Below are 17,547 nucleotides of genomic sequence, written 5' to 3'. Positions count from 1 at the left end.
GGCCAGATATGTGTGGTCAGTTCCTGGGCCTCTGTTCCCATGGCCCTGAATCTGGGTTCAGATGAATCCCACCCAGCTCTGGGTGGGCCAGCTGTGTGGCCCTGGGCATGGCGCTCACCCTCTCTGAGCCCCAGTCTGTTGCGACTGTGTGAGCTGAGGTAGCACGTGTCACGGTGTTCACGTGTACAGTTCAAGTTGTGGGGTTGGAAAAGCGTGTGTGGCATTGAGGCCACAAGCGTGGGAGGCTGCAGTGGGTCAGAAGGTCAGGCGCCCTCCGGCTTGGCGCTTTCCCACACTGAGCCCCGGTCCCGGTCTCGTGCAAGGCAGGAGGTGGAAGCGTTTCCTCTGAAAGCCATTTCTGCAATGTGGATTGTTATTGCCTCTGGCAGATGGGAAAGAGGAGGCTCGCGTGCCCCCATTGGCCGTCAGGCGTCAGGCCGTGTGTCCCAGGCAGGACGGCTCTCCCTCTGAGCGCTCCCTCCCCCGTCACCTTCTCTCCCTTCTGGCACACTCGGCTGCAGCCCCACTGCCCTCCCTTGAGTCCCTTGAACACATGGAGCAACATTCCAGCCTCAGGGCCTTTGTCCGTGCTGTTCCCACTTCTGGGAACACTGTTCCCACGTTCTCTCCTCCAGAGGCCTCGAGTCAAATGTCACCTCCTCGGAGAGGTCTTCCTATGCCCACCCTGCCTCTGGAATGACGCGGGTTCCTTTCTCCCCGGCATGTTTTTTGTCCGCCTTGTCCCACTTGGATCTCGGCCCTGAGCGCCGTGTCTGCACATAGTGGAGGCCCAGTAGGTGTCCGCTGAGTGAGTGAACGCCGAGTGCGGGTGGAGGCCCCAGGCCTTGGCAGTGCTGCCGGAGCCGAGCTGGCAAGGGGACCCTGGGTGGAGTGGTGGGTCGTCCGGAAGCCCACCCTGTCTTCCCAGACTCCTGATCTCAGAGCACGGCCTCCAGCCCGTGCCAGGGTGAACCCCAGCCCTCAGAGGTCTGTCAGGCCCTCCCAGTGAATCTTCTGTTCCCCAAATAAAGCCAGATTTACACAGTGAGGAGGGGAAGAGGAGGGAAGCTGAGAAAACAACTGTCCCTGTGCTCCCCCAGCAAGCAGCCGGGGGTCAGGCCGTGTTCTGCCTGGCCTTTGCCTGTCAGGCCTCGTGCTGGCCCCAGCCTGCTGTGAAGCTAGGCAGCCCCTGGCTGAGAGGGCTCCTTAGGAAGGAGGCGGCTGGATGCAGAGGGACAGAGGCCAGACCCCTGGGTGCTGGGCTTGGAGCCGTGGCTTATAGCCTGGTGACTGTGGACACACGTGCTCTTTTCCGTGACTTACTTCCTCCTTGGTCAGAGACGCTTGGGCCATCTCACCCGGAACATTCTCGGGTGCAACGCCAGGCACTCACAGAAGCTAGGCATTTGGTTCCAGGGGTCCAAGAAAGATGTTGTGGGGACCTGGCAAGGAGTAGCGGCAGTTCCAGGGAAACCTCGGAAGGCTTCCTGGAGGAGGCATCCTTTGAGCTTGAAAGATGAAAGGCAGAGAGGGGCTTTCCATGGTGAGGGGCCAGCTCAGGCTGAGGCTTGAGGTGTGGACATTCCTGAGACGTCACCCACTGAGGATCGCAGGATCGCACGATCATTCCTACTGTGTGCTTTTCTCTTGTTGATTTATAAGAACCCTTTATATATTAAGTACATCAATCCTTTTCATAACAGACATGTTATCATTTCCCTTTTATTTAGCTTATAGTGGGTTTTGGTAAGCAATGTCATAAATATTTTTATGTTGGCAAATTTTCCAGCCTTTTCTTTCATGGTCTTTCTTGTCCCAGGCTGTTTCTTGTCACTATCTCAGGTCCATGCTCTCCTCTGCGCACTTAGAAAATGTCTGAGGCTCGAATTAAATTGAAGCTTGAAAAATTACAGCCGTAAGAAAAATAGACACCATGGTGCCTTTGTGCACTGGGTCCCTCCCATCCTGTCCATCTGGTCTCTCCTTCCTGCTTGGAGGTAAGGTCTAGTCCAGGCCCTCCAGGGACCTGTGGCCCCTCTTCAGAGTGAGTCAGGGGCTCAGAGATGTGATGAGGGCAGGGCGTGGGGGACCAGGAAATGTCCAGCTCCTTGTACTAACTTGATGAAACCCCATCGTGAACCCATCGACAGATAACATTGTTAATCCCATCTCACAGGTGAGAAAACTGGGCTCAGAGAAGTTATATGACTTGCCCAGGGTCACCCAGGAAGGGACAGAGACAAGATTGGAACGCAAGCCGTATTGCCTCAGAATGTATACTTTCTCTGGCACCCCAGTGCCCTTGGGGTCAAGTCCGAGCTCATTGAAATGACTCACAGGGCCTCTCCGGGCCTCCATTTCCGCAGGCATCAGTGCAACGCCTGTGCACACAGGCACTCAGCACACCTCCGCCCTCACTGTTATTAGGGTGACAGGGGTGCCCCTGCCTGTCTCTCTATACCCGCCTCAGCCCCAAATCCGTAGGGTCCTGAATGTTGGGACCGGAAGGGCCAGCCCCCTCGTTTGCAGATGGGAACAGGGAGGCTCCGAGGTGGGCGGGACTTGCCCGAGGCCCAGTGTGTGAAGGGCAGAGCCGATGTGCACCCTGACCTGGGGGACCCCGAGTGCCCTGCGCTGTGCTGTGGTCGGTCTCAGCCGGGCTGTCTCCGGGGAGGCCCTGCCCGCGACTGGGTCAGACGCCTCCCCTGGGCTCCGAGGGCTCTGACCACGGCCCCGATCCTGCCCGTTGTGTGTGCTGCTTTACTCGCTGTCTTCCTGCCCGGTGGGGACGCCCCTGGCAGGCGGGCACTCCTGGTCCATCGCCAAGTCCGTGGTGCCCTCAGGAAAGTTTGCCTGCCAGAGGGAGGCCCAGAGAGGGATAGGGGCCTACCCTAGGTCGCACAGTGAGTTTGAGCAGAGCTGGGAGCCCCAAGAAAACCCCAAGACCCTCCAGGTCCCACTTGCTCCTGGGACCCAAGGAAGCCCAGGGATGGGGCAGTGATGTAATGGCCACTCTGGCAGAGGGCACCAGGGGTCTCTGTCCTCTGCTGCTTCCAAGGGCCTGGGGCCAAGGACACCCTGTCTCTCTCCTGCCCCTACCCCCCAGGGAAGGATGTTCTCAAGATAAAAATACCCTCGGAAACATTCCCTGGTGCCTGGCGTGACCTGTCATCCGCCGTGGGGGCCAGAACTTCCTGCCCTGGCTTCACCTCGGGGCTCGGAGAGTGGACACCTGTCCCTCCCGGCCGCTTGGCGCAGCCTAACCTTGTGTCGGTGCGTGCAGCCTGTCTCCAGGCCGTGGAATCTGAGGGGCCGTGGTCACTGTGGTTGCTGTGGCCAGCGTTTACTGGGCGCCCCTGCCAGCGATGACACCCCTGGCACAGAGGAGCGGGGCGGCCAGGCCCCTGCACCCGCAGAGCTCAGCCTGTTGGGTGCGTCCTGAGAGCATCACACCAGGCCGCACGGGAGGGTCCGGGGTGCCCCAGCTTCCCATCGTGTCGGGCGCCCCGATGGTTGTCAGAGCAGGAAGACCCCTCAGACAACGCTGGGAGGACCGGTGCTTACCGCGTGTCTGCTGCTCACCGGACGCTGCGGCAGGGCCTCGGTCTGCCTTCTTCACAGCCTCCCCAGGCAGGTGGGATCTACCCATTTTGCAGATGAGAAGCCTGAGGCCCAGGGAAGTTCCCACTGGGAGCTGGGGAGCGATCAGGCCTCGAATGCAGGGCTGGGAGCTCACTGGAGCCTGGGCCCCGCCGCTCCGGGGGAGGCTGTGATGGTGGCGACCGAGCCACCTGGTGCCAGGCCCATGCTTAGCGCACACCTCCCCCCAGGTTGAATTTCACAGGCACATCCTTGGGGAGGCCGGGCAGGAAAGGGAAGCGCCTCGCCCCAGGCTGACAGGACGGCCCTTGCTGGGAGGCTGAGGGACAGTCTCACTGTTACATCCAGTCACCCCTGTCACCTGCAGGCGTTGCCCCTGCTCCGGCCCCCCCTGTCCAGGACTGTGACCGCCACCCAGGAAAGTGTTTGGTGAACTTCAGAGGGTTGGGGGTCACGTCTCGTGGGCCATGGCCACTGCAGGGGCAGGGGGAGCGCTGGATGGGGTGTCAGATCCTGGGCTCTTGTCCCCAAGCTGCCATTCACTCTGTGGCTTTGTGACCTTGGGCGAGGCCCTTCTCTGATCTGAGCCTCCGTCTCCTGCTGTGTAGAGCGGAGCTGGTGTTGCTTCCCTCCTAGAAGAACGCCCCTTCCAGGAAGCAGGGAGTCAGAGGCTGAGGGGCTTGGGGCAGGCGGGCTGAGTGACCACGGGAAGCGGGGAGGGCAGGTGCTCCCCTGCTTACCGCCCCCTTCCCTCCCCACGGCCCTGTGACACCTCCTCTGCTCTCGGAGACCCGGCACGAGGGACCTCACCTCCCCCAGCCTCAGTTTCCCCGTCTGTCCCTCAGGGTGGGCTGCGCAGGTTGGAATGACTGAAGCCGAGACCCAGCACACAGGGCCGGGCACAGCGGGTGTCCACTCCAGGGCAAGGACAAGGTCAGTGACCCGGGAACGGGTCCTCGCCGTGGGGAGTCCAGCTGCGCGATGGGGTCTGGGATGGAGCCTCCATTGGCTTTAGAAGGAAACGGCTGAGAGCGGCCAACGGCAGGGCCGCTGGCTGCTGCTCTAGGAGCAACGAGGGTGGGGAAGCAGGGCCTGAGGACTGGGCATCTTGCGGTGGGAGCCTGGAGTGAAGAGGGACCAGCCAGGCCACCGCTACCAGAGCGAGCAGAAGCCCTGAGCCGGGAAGTGACGCACCCAAGGTCACACAGCTCGTGAGGGGCGGAGCTGCGACTGGAGCCCAGGTCCGTGTGCTTCTAAACCCACTGCTGGCGCTGCCCCAGGAGACTTGTGATGTGGGCCGACTCACAGCAGTGCCCTTAATCCCAGCTGGAAAATCCAGTGCCACTGTGGACTCCCGCCGGCGTCGGCTGCAAGAGGGTGACCCGCATGGATGCCGTGGCCGGGAGGGCAGAGGTGACGGGGCATCTCGGGCTGGCTCGCCTCCGAGGCTCCCGAGCCCCTTCCCGCTGCTCTCTGCCCTGACCTCACAGCGCACTGCCGTGGAAGGCGGGGGCTGTCCGCCCACAGCGGGGCCCGTGGGGGGCGTGGGGAAGGCTCTGCAGGTGGCCAGGCGCACAGGCTGGGCCCCGAGGTCCTCTGTGGCCCGAGGAGAGTTCCCACAGTGCCCGTTCTCTGGAACGGGAACAGCAGCGGGTCCAACTTCTTGGGGCTGTCATGAGGCTTGCCTGAGTTGGCGTCCGTGAAGCAGCTACCGAGTGTCTGGCATGCAGCGGGCACTCAGTAGCTAGCAGCGGTCATTTTCTCTGGGGGCACACCTTGTTCTGCCCTCCTCTGGTTCTGAAGGGCTGTTATGGACAGGCTCGCGGGCTGTGAAGCTCTGGGGGCACACCTTGCTCTGCCCTCCTCTGGTTCTGAAGGGCTGTTATGGACAGGCTCACGGGCTGTGAAGCTTTGGGGCACTGGGGTGGGCTGGAGGCCCCTTCTACCTCCCCTGGGGTCCTGGGAGGGTCCGGGGGACAAAGCAAGCAGAAATGGGGGTTTGTGTGGAGGTTGATGACTGTGGAGCTCCCCCAAGGAGAGTGGTGACTGTGCTCTGTTAACTTCAGGGTCTTCCAGCCGCTGAGTCCTCTCCAGCTGGTGCCTGGGAAATGGCGGCCTCTGCTAGTGCAGCCTTGAAGACAGTCACTTGCCTGGTGAGCACCGTTACTTAGAAGATAGGATTCCAGAGGTAAGATTAAGGTCACGGATATGCACCTGTCCACGCAGTCACGCTCATCTGTGCCTCCACCCACCCACTCATCTCTGTGTCCACCTACCCGCGCACCCATCCACCCGCCTGTTCGACCTCTCATTCACCCATTTTCCATCCATTAGTTCCACACATCCCCCCATCCATCTAACTGTCCACCCACGCACCCAACCCAGCCAGCCATCTTTCCATCCATTCATCCCCCCAGCCATGCAGCCACCCACCTACCCATCCATCTATTCATGTGTCCGTCCACCCACCCAATCTGTCCATCCATCCATCCATCCATCCACTCGTCCGTCCATTCACTCACCCGTCTGTCCGTCCGTCCATCCATCCACCCACCCATCCATCCATCCACCCACCCACCCACCCATCCATCCATCCATCCACTTGTCCATCCATCTATTCATCCATCCATTAACTCACCCGTCCGTCCGTCCATCCATCCACCCACCCATCCATCCATCCATCCACCCACCCACCCACCCATCCATCCATCCACCCACCCGTCCGTCCGTCCATCCACCCATCCATCCACTCATCCGTCCATTCACTCACCCGTCTGTCCGTCCGTCTATCCACCCACCCATCCATCCACCCATCCATCCATCCACTTGTCCATCCATCTATTCATCCATTCACTAATCCGTTCGCCCAACTCATCTAAGCAGTTTTCACGCACCTAAACGAACCATGCCTCTGGTCCCCCGCATCCGTCCATCCCCGTCCGTCGGCCCTGTTCATCCATCCGCACGCTTGACCCCCCACCTGTACGTGTAACTGTCTCCTCAGCCATCCCTCTGTTCAGCAGCTCATTCCCTCGTCTTTGTCTGAACACTGAGCATTTCCTGGGTGCCCCCGCCGTGCCAGGCCTGCACCAGCCTCTCTGGGCCTCTGAGGTTGGCCCGAGGTGGGGCCCAGGCAAGGCCAACTCTCACACAAGGCGGAAAGTAGCTTCTGGTCCTAACAGGCGAAGCCCAGGGCCAGAGAACGTGAAAGGGCTTCGTGAAAGCGGTGGGCTTCTGCTGACTCCCGACCCATAGGGGGATTTCCAGCATTCCCGTTGGCTGTGATTGGGGGGTTGGGCCACAGCGGGCAAGGCTCGCCACAGGAAAACCCTCAGGGACCTGTGGCTGTGTAGGTAGGAACGGCCTGGACAGGGAGGTGTCTGTGGACAAGCTTCTGTCATTCAGGAGCTAAAATACACAGGACCTGGGAAGGGAGTGGATCTGGGGGCTAAAGGAGAGGGAGGAGGCCAGGCTTGTGGCTGGGCTAACTGGGGGAGTGGTTGGACTGCCCAGTGACCCCACAGTGGGGACGAGTGGAGGGAAGAGGGGAGGAAGCTTTGGAGGAGAGGGGGAGCATGTTGGCCACGTGGCCTGGGAGGGGGGCCCAGGGGCTGAGGGGCCTTGGGAGGCCGAGTAGAGCAGGTGCCCCGAGTATGCCCGTCGTGGCAGGCAGCTGCTCCTGGGGCATTAACTCCCTGGCATGCCGGTGCACGGGCAGAGTGGAAAGACTGATGTTGGTCTTTTGGGTGGAAAGACTGGTGTTGGTGGTTGGAAGCTGGGCAGGTGGGCCTCGAAGTGGTGAGGGCCCGGGGACAGCCAAGCACCGGCCATTCCCATGCCCAGCACAAGGCGACACGTCTCTCCTCCGGCCTCACAGGGGCCTTGCAGGGGCCTGGCCCAGGAGGCCTGCACGGTGTTGACCCCAAACGTTTGCAGGCCATGGGTGACCGAGGCCGGCTGAATGTTTTGGGGAGGGGAGGGAATGTGCCTGGGAAAGGTGGGTGGGCACAGGAGATGGCCGTGTCTCCCCAGAGTGTGAAAACAGAAGTGTCGGCCCCCTAACCCGCCACCTCCTGTCCAGGCCAGCTCTTGGCTCTCCTCAGCCAGCCTCAACCTCTTCACTGGACCCTGAGGTGCCAGCCTGTTCTCCCCTCCCCCCAGGCCTGCCCCCCGCCCCCACTCGGCGCCCCAGTCCTTGGAGCCTGCCGCCCCTGAGCTGCCCCGTCTCACTGCAGTGCACCCTCCAGGCCTGGCCCACGCCTCTCACTTCCTGCGTGGCTGAGCAAGGGCGCCCTTCTTGGAGCCTCCGTCTTCCCGCCTGCAGATGAAGGACTGGGTTTTGCAAGCTCTCGGGCTGAGTGTGATGGGCAGTAACTGGATAAGGATCCTGTGGCCACCACAGGGCGCAGTGCGAAAGCGCTCTGTGACGGCTTAGTATTTCTGCCTCGGGCACGGGCTGGGGGGAGGTGTATGTGGCTGCACGCTGGCTTTCCCTGAAGCAAGTGATTTTTAAGGAGAGACCATGGACTTGGAAGGACTTGACCATGAGGTAGTGAGTGCCCTGTCCCTGGATGTTCCAAGCAGGGCCTGAATGGCCACAGGTCAGGAGTGCTGGTGAGGGTCTTACCTCTGCTTTCACGGGCTCAGATTGGGGTTATTTGTGTCTCATCACCGTGTGGCATTGCAGGGACCCTGAGGACCGAGGCTTGGAACACAGTGTCATGTCCACAGTCTGGCCTAGGGGAATGGGGGGGGGTTGAGTTCTCTCCTACCCCCCCAGACCAGGAGCTCACTCCTGAAAGGCTGTGTGACCCTGGGTAAGTGACTCAGGCTTTCTGAGCTTCAGTTTCCTCATGCAGAAAGTCACACTAAGGGATTACGTGAGCTACTGGAGCTCTTAGCGCCCGGCAGGTAGTAAGCACTTGGTGGCTCTGCCCGTCCCTGGGAAGGGGTCCTGCCGCCTGGGAGGCCTCCCGGGGGAGGGGGTCACTGAGCTTCTCCCCGGTGCCCCTCCATTGATCCGACTAGTCTGTGCTTTCTTGGCCTTGGCCTGGTCTCCTCCGGACGTTGCTGAAACCTGAGGCCCAGAGCCTCGGGGGACCTGGCATGGGGTGGCCCGCTCCATCCGGGGGCACTTTGCGATGACTCTTGGCCCTCGGGTCATGTGTTAGCTGCCTCCCTAAAAGCTCCCAGCCCAGGCCCTGCTGGTGCGCCAAGCCTGCCGGGTGCTGGGCCCTGGAGACGCCGGGCTCGGGACAGCTCCCCCTCCCCTCGGGGTCTCTGGGTCCAGCCTGCTGGGCCTGCCTCACTCCCAGTCTCCAGTGCTGAAGTCGCCTAGGCTGGCTCAGGTAGGGGACCGTAGTGCCTCTCTTCCCTTTCCCTCCCAGCGACGCCTGGGAACCCCACTGGCCAACCTGGGCGTCCGACCAATGTAGTCTTAATTATTGTCTTTACCATCTATCTCATCCTGGCCCACAAGGTGTTTTGTGACCTGGGACAAGTCTCTTCTCATCTATAAAATGGGGAGCCGGCCTCCTTGCTTGCTACAGCCTCTTCCAGCAAAGCAAATCTAATTTCCTTTCTGTCTGATCCGTGTGCACCCCTTGGACAGGAGCCACAGCGGGCTGCACATGGCTGGTTGAGAATCTTGTCCCTCATTTCTTTTTCTTTCTTTCTTTTTTTTTTTGGTCATGCTACACGGCTTGCGGGATCTTAGTTCCCCGACCAGGGATCACACCCGGGCCCCCTGCAGTGGAAGCGCAGAGCCCTAACCGCTGCGCCACCAGGGAAGTCCCCCACATTTCTTAAACCGAGTCCTTAAAGACCACAGAGCCCCGTAACCTTCTTGCCTTGGGTGTGCAGAGGGTCGCTGGACGTTTGGCAACTTTGTGGTGCCAGAGCTGCTACTGTGGATCCTCTTCTCGGCCTTTCTCTCTGGTAGTGTGTTCACCAAGCGCCCGCGAGGTACTCCCCCACCCTTGGCATCTCATGCACGCACACGTATGCACACACGCGTGCACACAGAGCCGCCCGCTGTGTCTCTGCTCCTTGGCTTCGGGGGACTTTGCACAGGTGACTTTGCTGCGAGTACCAGTTTCCAGCTCTGAGAAGTGAGGGAGTGGCCGCGAATGTGACCTGTTGATTTTCGCTGTGGCTTTAGGAGGAAGACCAGTAGAAGAGGGGTTCCCAGGACTGTGCAGCACAGTCTGGGTGCGGCCCAGGCGCCCAGCCCAGGCAGAGATGCCAGTGGTCACTGCGAGCTGGCCAGGTGGGAGGCTGCCCAGCTGCCGGGAGCAGTGTGCCAGGCTGGGCTCCTCTGGCCTTCGAGTCTTGCGATTCTGTCCCCCGCAGGCCTCGAGCTGCTCAGAGCCCCACCTGGGGCAGCCATGACCTGCTGGACGTCCCTCAAGGCCTCCTGGCCACACAGACCTGCCCCTGGTGATCCGGTGGCCTGCTGCTGGCATCGGCGTGCCCCAGACCTGGCCACCTCCCCCTGGAAGGCCCAGGAGTCTAGGGCTGAGCTGTCTTCCTGGCACAGTCCACGGGGTTCCCACCACCACCGGCTCCTGGACCAGGCGGGAGCCGTGTCCACCACTATGGCCTGAGGCCTCAGCTCCTCAGACCCAGGGTGAGGCTGTCAGCTGCAGCAGCCGTGGGGGAAGGATGGCAGCCTGAGCAGAGGCCGCCGCAGAGCCTGGGGTCCCCACGGTGGGAGGCCTTGTGTTAGACAGAAGTGGTTCTGCGCCCAGCTCTCCTGCCTAGTGGTTGTGTGGCTTTGAGGAAGTCACTTGACCTCTCTGAGCCGCCATCCAGAGCGTAGAAGTAGCCACGGTAGCTACCTCCTCGGGCTTCCGAGCGGGTGACACACGAGCGTTTGCTGACAGGTCTGGCCTGCTGTCCCTGTGGATGGATGAGCTGGTCCGGGCAGCAGGGAGCGCCCTGCACCTGCCAGACCTGGGGATCCAGTGGCTCCAGCAACCGGGCAGGCCCTGGGCGGGGTCTGCAGCCTGGCTGGCCGTGTGGGTTTGGAGCAGAGGTCAGAGGTCACCCCGTCCCACAGACCAGGGCTGGGTCGCAGTGCTGCCGCCTCCTCTCTCCTGGCCTGGCCGCCCTGGACCTTCTCTGGGGCCTCAGTGTCTCATCACACATGAGCACCCCAAGGCTCAGCTAGCTCTGACCTCGTCGGGCGACTGGTGGGGGTCGGGGGGCGTGGGGTCCATCCGTAGGGGGCGCAGGCCCACCTCTTCAGCGCCCTGCCACGCCATTCCCGCGGGGCACCCGGCGCGGCCGGCCGGCCGGCCTCAGTGCCCGCGGGGCCAAGTGGTGTCGGGGTCTCCGGTCTGCGGATGCCTCAGCCTGGCACTCACAGGCCAGCCCAGAGCCGGCGGGGCACCGGGGGAGGGGTGGCCACCGGCCTGCGCGTCTGGGGCTGGGGTGCCTGCCCCCAGCCGTGAGAACGGGGAGCGGCGCTGTGGAGTGTGCCCCGTGTGTGAGGACGTGCGCCGGCCCGGTGCTCCACCGAGGGGTCTGAGGCTCCCCACCTGCTCTTGTTCAGCGCTGAGGAAGGCGGGGTGGTGGAGGCCCCCGGGCTGAGGTCCGGGGTCAGCGAGCCCCCTGGTGATGGGGTGGCCACGAGCACAGCATGTGGGCAGCGAGAGTGGGCGCCTGCGGGGACAGCGTGAGCCTCAGGAGGACGGGTGGGGCCCGGCTTGAGGCGTCTGTCATGCCCAGGTCTAGGCCCTGGGGGTGAGACAGCAGTGAGCAAACAGCAAACCACCCGCGCTCAGGGACTCGCGGTCTCGTGGTGGGACGGTGGGTGCAGCCCCAGCGAGCCATTGCTGTCGTTATTACTATCGTTACGAGGTCAGAGGCCGGTGCAGCGGGATTACCGTGGGGTCCTGGGTGGGGTGCACAGTTTGCCCAGGTGCAGGGGGGCCCTGAGACACCCTTGTGGCCTAGAAGCCAGGGCCTGGGAGGACGGTGTCCGGGTGGGCCTGGGGGCGAGCAAGGGCGAGACTGGAGGTGAGGTCTGAGGGGTCCCAGCAGAGGGCGCACTGACTCCTGGCGGCTGCCGTGGGCACTGGCACCGGCGTGGGAGTGGGGAGGCTGGCGAGGTGGCCGTCATGCTGCTCTCGGCGGGTGATGCCAGGGACTCAGGCCGGGAGGTGGGAGGAGGGGCTGGACCCTGAATATCTTTGCAGGCAGAGCCCTTGGTGGGGGAAAGGGAAACTGAGGAAGAAGCCAGGCTTCCCGTCTGGAGCAGCCGGGAGAGGGGAGGTGGCCGAGGAGCTGGCTGGGGTGAGGCCGGGTCGGGGTGGAGGCGCAGGCCGGGTGGCTGCTCTGCCGGCCTCACTGCCAGCCTGCTGTCCCCTCTGTTGCAGGAGCTGCCCCGCCTGGAGCCGGCCCGGGGGCAAGCTGGGGTCCCACCGCCCCCGCCCCCGGGATGACCGCATCTGGCCGTGCCAACCCCTACAGCATCGTGTCGTCCGAGGAGGACGGGCTGCACCTGGTCACCATGTCGGGCGCCAATGGCTTCGGCAACGGCAAGGTGCACACTCGGCGCAGGTGCCGGAACCGCTTCGTCAAGAAGAACGGCCAGTGCAACATCGAGTTCGCCAACATGGACGAGAAGTCACAGCGCTACCTGGCCGACATGTTCACCACTTGCGTGGACATCCGCTGGCGCTACATGCTGCTCATCTTCTCGCTGGCCTTCCTCGCCTCCTGGCTGCTGTTCGGTGTCATCTTCTGGGTCATCGCCGTGGCCCACGGGGACCTGGAGCCGGCCGAGGGCCGCGGCCGCACGCCCTGCGTGCTGCAGGTGCACGGCTTCATGGCGGCCTTCCTCTTCTCCATTGAGACGCAGACCACCATTGGCTACGGGCTGCGCTGCGTGACCGAGGAGTGCCCGGTGGCCGTGTTCATGGTGGTGGCGCAGTCCATCGTGGGCTGCATCATCGACTCCTTCATGATCGGCGCCATTATGGCCAAGATGGCGCGGCCCAAGAAGCGCGCGCAGACGCTGCTGTTCAGCCACAACGCGGTGGTGGCGCTGCGCGACGGCAAGCTGTGCCTCATGTGGCGCGTGGGCAACCTGCGCAAGAGCCACATCGTGGAGGCCCACGTGCGGGCCCAGCTCATCAAGCCCCGGGTCACGGAGGAGGGCGAGTACATCCCGCTGGACCAGATCGACATCGACGTTGGCTTCGACAAGGGCCTGGACCGCATCTTCCTGGTGTCGCCCATCACCATCCTGCACGAGATCGACGAGGCCAGCCCGCTGTTTGGCATCAGCCGGCAGGACCTGGAGACGGACGACTTTGAGATCGTGGTCATCCTGGAGGGCATGGTGGAGGCTACGGCCATGACCACACAGGCCCGCAGCTCCTACCTGGCCAACGAGATCCTGTGGGGCCACCGCTTCGAGCCGGTCCTCTTCGAGGAGAAGAACCAGTACAAGATCGACTACTCGCACTTCCACAAGACGTACGAGGTGCCGTCCACGCCCCGCTGCAGCGCCAAGGACCTGGTGGAGAACAAGTTCCTGCTGCCCAGCGCCAACTCCTTCTGCTACGAGAACGAGCTGGCCTTCCTGAGCCGCGACGACGAGGACGAGGCAGACAGAGAGCAGGACGGCCACGGCCCCCAGGCCAGGCGCGACTTTGACAGACCCCAGGCCGGCACCGCCCTCGATCAGCGGCCCTACAGACGGGAGTCCGAGATCTGAGCCGCCAGCGGCCAAGGTGCAGCATCCGCCCCGCCGGGGAAAGGCCCCGACTCCCGCGAGGGCCCCGGGCCAGAGCGGAATGGGCCTGGGCCCTGGTTGCAGACTCAGTAGCGTTTTAGATGTTTTACGTTTCTTCACAGCGGCCTGGGAATGTTGGTGGAAGAGTGGGTGGCCTGAGTGGCCTCTGAGGCCAGAGCAGGCCTGGGGGCGGGGAGGCGGCCCCCCGGGGGGGCCGGGCCACAGGAGCTGGGGGCTTCTGCCTCAGGGGGGAGCCACAGCCTGTCCAGAAGCGGCTCACCAGCTGCCCGGCCTCTGTGGGCGAAGGCCGGCGGGCTGCAGTGCACCTCGCTGGTTTTTAACTTGGGGAGAAACACCGGGTTTGGGCTCTCTCGACCTTAGTTTAAGACTGTTTACAAAAAAAAATTAACATGTGATTGAAAAAAAGTTTTGTAATTTGAGGGGGGGTGGGAAAGGACAATTAGAATTCCATTAGTCTGCCAGGATGCAAGTAGCTGGGGGGTTCCAGAAGGTCCCCGAGGCTGGGCTGGCCTCTCTTCCATGAAGGCCGGGCACGTGCCCGACGCCGCGGCCTGAGGGCAGGCATGGAGGTCAACCCCACCTCCCCACCCCTCTGTGCTTTACGCGCACGGGGTGAACTGGATTTCCTTTGGAATGGCAAAACCAAGACCTTGTTAATGATCATAACAAGAGCTTTTCGGTGTCACTGGGGTGGGAGTCAGGGCCGGGAAGAATCCAGTCTGAGCTTTTTAAGTTTGACTCTGTACCTCCTTTGAGGTGCATCTCAGGGCCGGGATGGGACCTGCCTGCGGTGGAAGGTCTGCTCCCCCCCTCCCCCCAGCCCCACCCCCCCTCCAGGACCCCAGCCCGCCGGATTCTCCCTCCTTTTCTGCCCTGTGGCCTCCATCCCCTTCCCCAGAGAGGGGCAGCTGGGGAACGTAGGGGTGGCTCCATGGGAAGGGGGTCAGCTTCCCCGACTCCAAGGAAGTGTTTCAGCCCAGTCCCCACGGGGCCCAGCATGAGTCGTGCCTTAGAGACCCTGGGGGGGGGGGGGTCTGGCTCCAGTTGTCACTGTTTTTATGGGACTCACCCGTCCTCCCTGCTGCCCCCGACTCCACCATGGCCCTCTGTCTGCGGAGGCCAGGCCGGGCCGGCACCCCATCCCCCCGAGGTGGGCAGCAGAGGTGAGCCTGGGGTGGGGCTCAGCCAGGCTGTGCCCTGGTGCCGAACGCACAGGAACGTCCTAGGAGAGCCGTGGGCTGGTCAGCGCACACGTCTGGGCACCTCGGTCAGGTGGCGGCTCGGGCCCCCTGATTTGTCGCTGGCTCTTGCCTCCGCCAGCCCAAGAGCTGCCCAACGCAGCTCGTTCCTGGCGAAGGGAACAGCCGTCAGGGCGGCGCCTGGGCCCTTCCCAGGGCTGCTGAGAGTGTTTTCCTCGCAAATGACCAAGCCGGTCAGTCATTAGAGAGCCCCAGCCTGCCTGTCCAGGCTGGCGCGGGACAGCTCACCACCAGGAGATGCCAGGGCTCCAGCCCAAGTTAGGAGACAGAGGCCGAGTGCAGATGGGCGAGGGGCAAGGAGAGGCCAGGGGCTGCACTGGGGGCTTCTGCCTCTCCCCTCCTCCAACGCCTGCAACAGCGGGAGGCCTGGCCCTAAAGTCAGGGGCCGTGCAGGGTCCGGGCACCGGCTGTGTATTCCCACCCAGAAAGCCCTGCCCTGGCCTCAGACGCCACCCTAACTTCCGGTCAGGAGGAGTCAGAAGGGTCAGCCCGAGGCAGGTGGAGGCCTCGTTCCTCTCAGGATCCGCTGGACAGGCCTCTGCTCCTTCCTGGCCTGAGCCCCTGCTGCCTCAGCGTTAGTCCTGGGCGGTGATGAGGAGTCTCTGTGGTTGCCGGGGGGGGTGGCAGGTGGCCCTGGTCGCTCGGGGCTGGCACGTGGTCCCGTTGGGCCAGCCCTCCACTCATCCCACCAGGGCAGAGCCCCGGGGCCCTGGGTCCCCCAAGGCCCGAGCTGTCTCGGGTGGCCGGGGGTGCTTCCTCTCAGGCCTGTCCCCCTCCCAGGCCCACGCCGGACGGCTCAGGCCGCAGACCCTGCAGGAGGGCCTTCCCGAGCTGCCTTTCATCTCTCACCAAAGGCAGATGCTGCGTTTTCAAACTCCGCTGCCCTCTTTTTGCCTCCTCTGTGTGTATTTATTTATTTATTTATTTATTTATTTATTTATTGCTTGTGCTAAAGACCAAAATAGCCTCCCTCCTTAGTGCCCTTGAAGCGGGAGGGCGGATGGGAGGAGCTGTGTGTGCAGAGGCAGGATCACGTGGCCCCTGGGGCGCGTGTGCCTGTGTGTGGGGCGTGGAACATGTGAACCCAGCGAGTGTGCGGTGTGCCGTGTGTTGTGTGTGCGCTGAGCACGTGTGTATGTTACGTGTGGCCTGTGTGCTGAGCGGGTGGGTGTACAAACCTGCTTCTGACCCCGCCGGCGCCCCCTGCCCCCCCCACCCCGTACCTACTGGTGCTGTACCACCCAGTCCCGGCAGTGGTATTTGCAGGAAGTTTCTCGACAGCCTGGACCCAGTGGTGCAGAGGCTGGAGCTGGCTGAGGCGCCCTCTGCCCTGAGACACTGAGCTGCTTACGTGGGGAGGGGCCTGGGGACAAGATACGTGTGTGAGCACCGAGGCGTGAATTCCTGTGTGGGATCATCTCATCCGTGTGCCACTGAAACGTGTCCAATTGTGGCTTTTCCTGTAAGTGCACGAGTGTACGTGGGAGTGCTGTGCAGACGTGTGCCCACGACGATCTCTGTACATGTGTGACCTGGGCTGATGGTGTCTATACACGATGTGTACATGTGTGTAACTGCACACAGGCTCACACAATTCTGTGTATATCTACCCATAGGTCTGTTTGTGTGCTCGTTGTGTATGCAGGCGTTGGTTTAAATGTTTACCAGGCTGTGGGGCTGGGCACACAGTACTCAGGACGGACACCGGCCGTGGTCCCACCAGCCCTCTGCCCCGATTCTGTCCACGTGGGCAGGCGTGGAGCACGTGTGACAGGATGACGCTTCTGTGTACCTGGGCACAAGGTACACGTGTGTGTGAGGACATGGCCTCCAAAGGCGAGCGTTTGCACGCAGTTGCACGTAGGAGGCCTGTGTGCACTTGTCCACGAACGCACGTGCGTGTGTGTGCCGGGCTCCGTCAGCAGGGCTGCTGTCTGCCTGCTGGGGGTGGCGTGTGTGCGTTCGCGGACCCGCCCGGGTCCCGGAGGTTGTGCGTCCAGATGGGCGAGTGTCTCAGAGCACGGCGCCCCCTGCCCCCCACCCCACCCCCCCGCCCCGTACCTGCGGGCGCTGTGCCACCCAGTCCCTGCCGCCCTAGGGTCCTGGTGGGGGCAGGGGGCCTGGTGGGAAGGAGGCCCCTGCACAGGTCAAATCGATGTCAAATCTATTTTAAATGGTGAAACTGGAGAATTTTCATGTTATTTTCAATACACAGCAGTATCTAAAGACGTAGGCCACAAGACTAGACCGCATTAAACCATTTTGATCTCTCGGAGTGCCACTGCGTGCAGACGTGTGTTTGAAAGGCCCCGCCTGACCGGCGGGGGAGGGGAGAGAGGACAGAACTGGCCTCCTCGAGGACCCCCGCGTGCTTTTCAGGCCGTCGCACACGCCCTCACCCTCCCGCCCCCCGCCACCACCGTCCTCTCCACACGGCCCGGGTGTGCCAGACCGCCCGCCTTGCCTGGACTTGCGCCCCTGCCTTGCCCTCCCCGGGCCCGTGCCTCCCCTTTCCTTTCTTCTGCAAGGGTTTGATGAGGGCAGGGCAGGCGCGGTCTGGACCCCCAGCTCGAGGCAGCCCTGCTTCTCACCGGCGGACAGGAAGCCGGGTGGCGTGCGGGCGCTGGGGCGATGGCGCCGGAGGGCAGGCAGGTGCCGCCGTCGGGGAGAGCAGCGTGCACGTGCACGTGCACAGCCCGTTCCCGGGCAAAGGAGAACGTCATCGCCCCGAGGGCTTCGGTGGCTTCTGGAAGTAGCCCCCAGGGAGAGAGTCCTTCCCTTTGCCCAAACGTTCCCTGAGTGGAGACCTCCTCTGTGTCAGTGAAGGACCGGGGCCCTCACGCCGTGGGGTCCAGGTGACATCCCAGACCACAGGATAAGAAGCCGGGTGACGGGAGGAGCTGGGGTGTTTGCGAAGACTTC

The 17,547-nt window shown here is 62.8% G+C and overlaps 1 protein-coding gene across 5 annotated transcripts in view; it reads left to right on the top strand.

The window, feature by feature from the left end:
- KCNJ12 (potassium inwardly rectifying channel subfamily J member 12) overlaps positions 1-16,900 on the top strand; it is a 36,770-nt gene extending 19,870 nt beyond the window's left edge. For 2 of the 5 annotated variants that reach the window (XM_067717149.1, XM_067717147.1), the window contains exons 2-4: positions 4,446-4,533; positions 5,667-5,788; positions 11,982-16,900. In XM_067717149.1, the coding sequence (XP_067573250.1) occupies positions 12,044-13,327 (1,284 nt within the window). In that variant the 5' untranslated portion in view covers positions 4,446-4,533; positions 5,667-5,788; positions 11,982-12,043 and the 3' untranslated portion in view covers positions 13,328-16,900. Of the gene's footprint in view, positions 1-4,445; positions 4,534-4,990; positions 5,014-5,666; positions 5,789-11,981 lie in introns of those variants that run through there. The other 3 variants (XM_067717146.1, XM_067717148.1, XM_067717150.1) reach the window with 2 other exon arrangements.
- The last annotated feature ends 647 nt before the right edge of the window (positions 16,901-17,547 follow it).

The sequence above is a fragment of the Pseudorca crassidens genome, chromosome 19, assembly GCF_039906515.1.
Source record: "Pseudorca crassidens isolate mPseCra1 chromosome 19, mPseCra1.hap1, whole genome shotgun sequence".
NCBI lineage: Eukaryota > Metazoa > Chordata > Mammalia > Artiodactyla > Delphinidae > Pseudorca > Pseudorca crassidens.
This window is presented reverse-complemented; position numbering and strand designations above follow the sequence as displayed.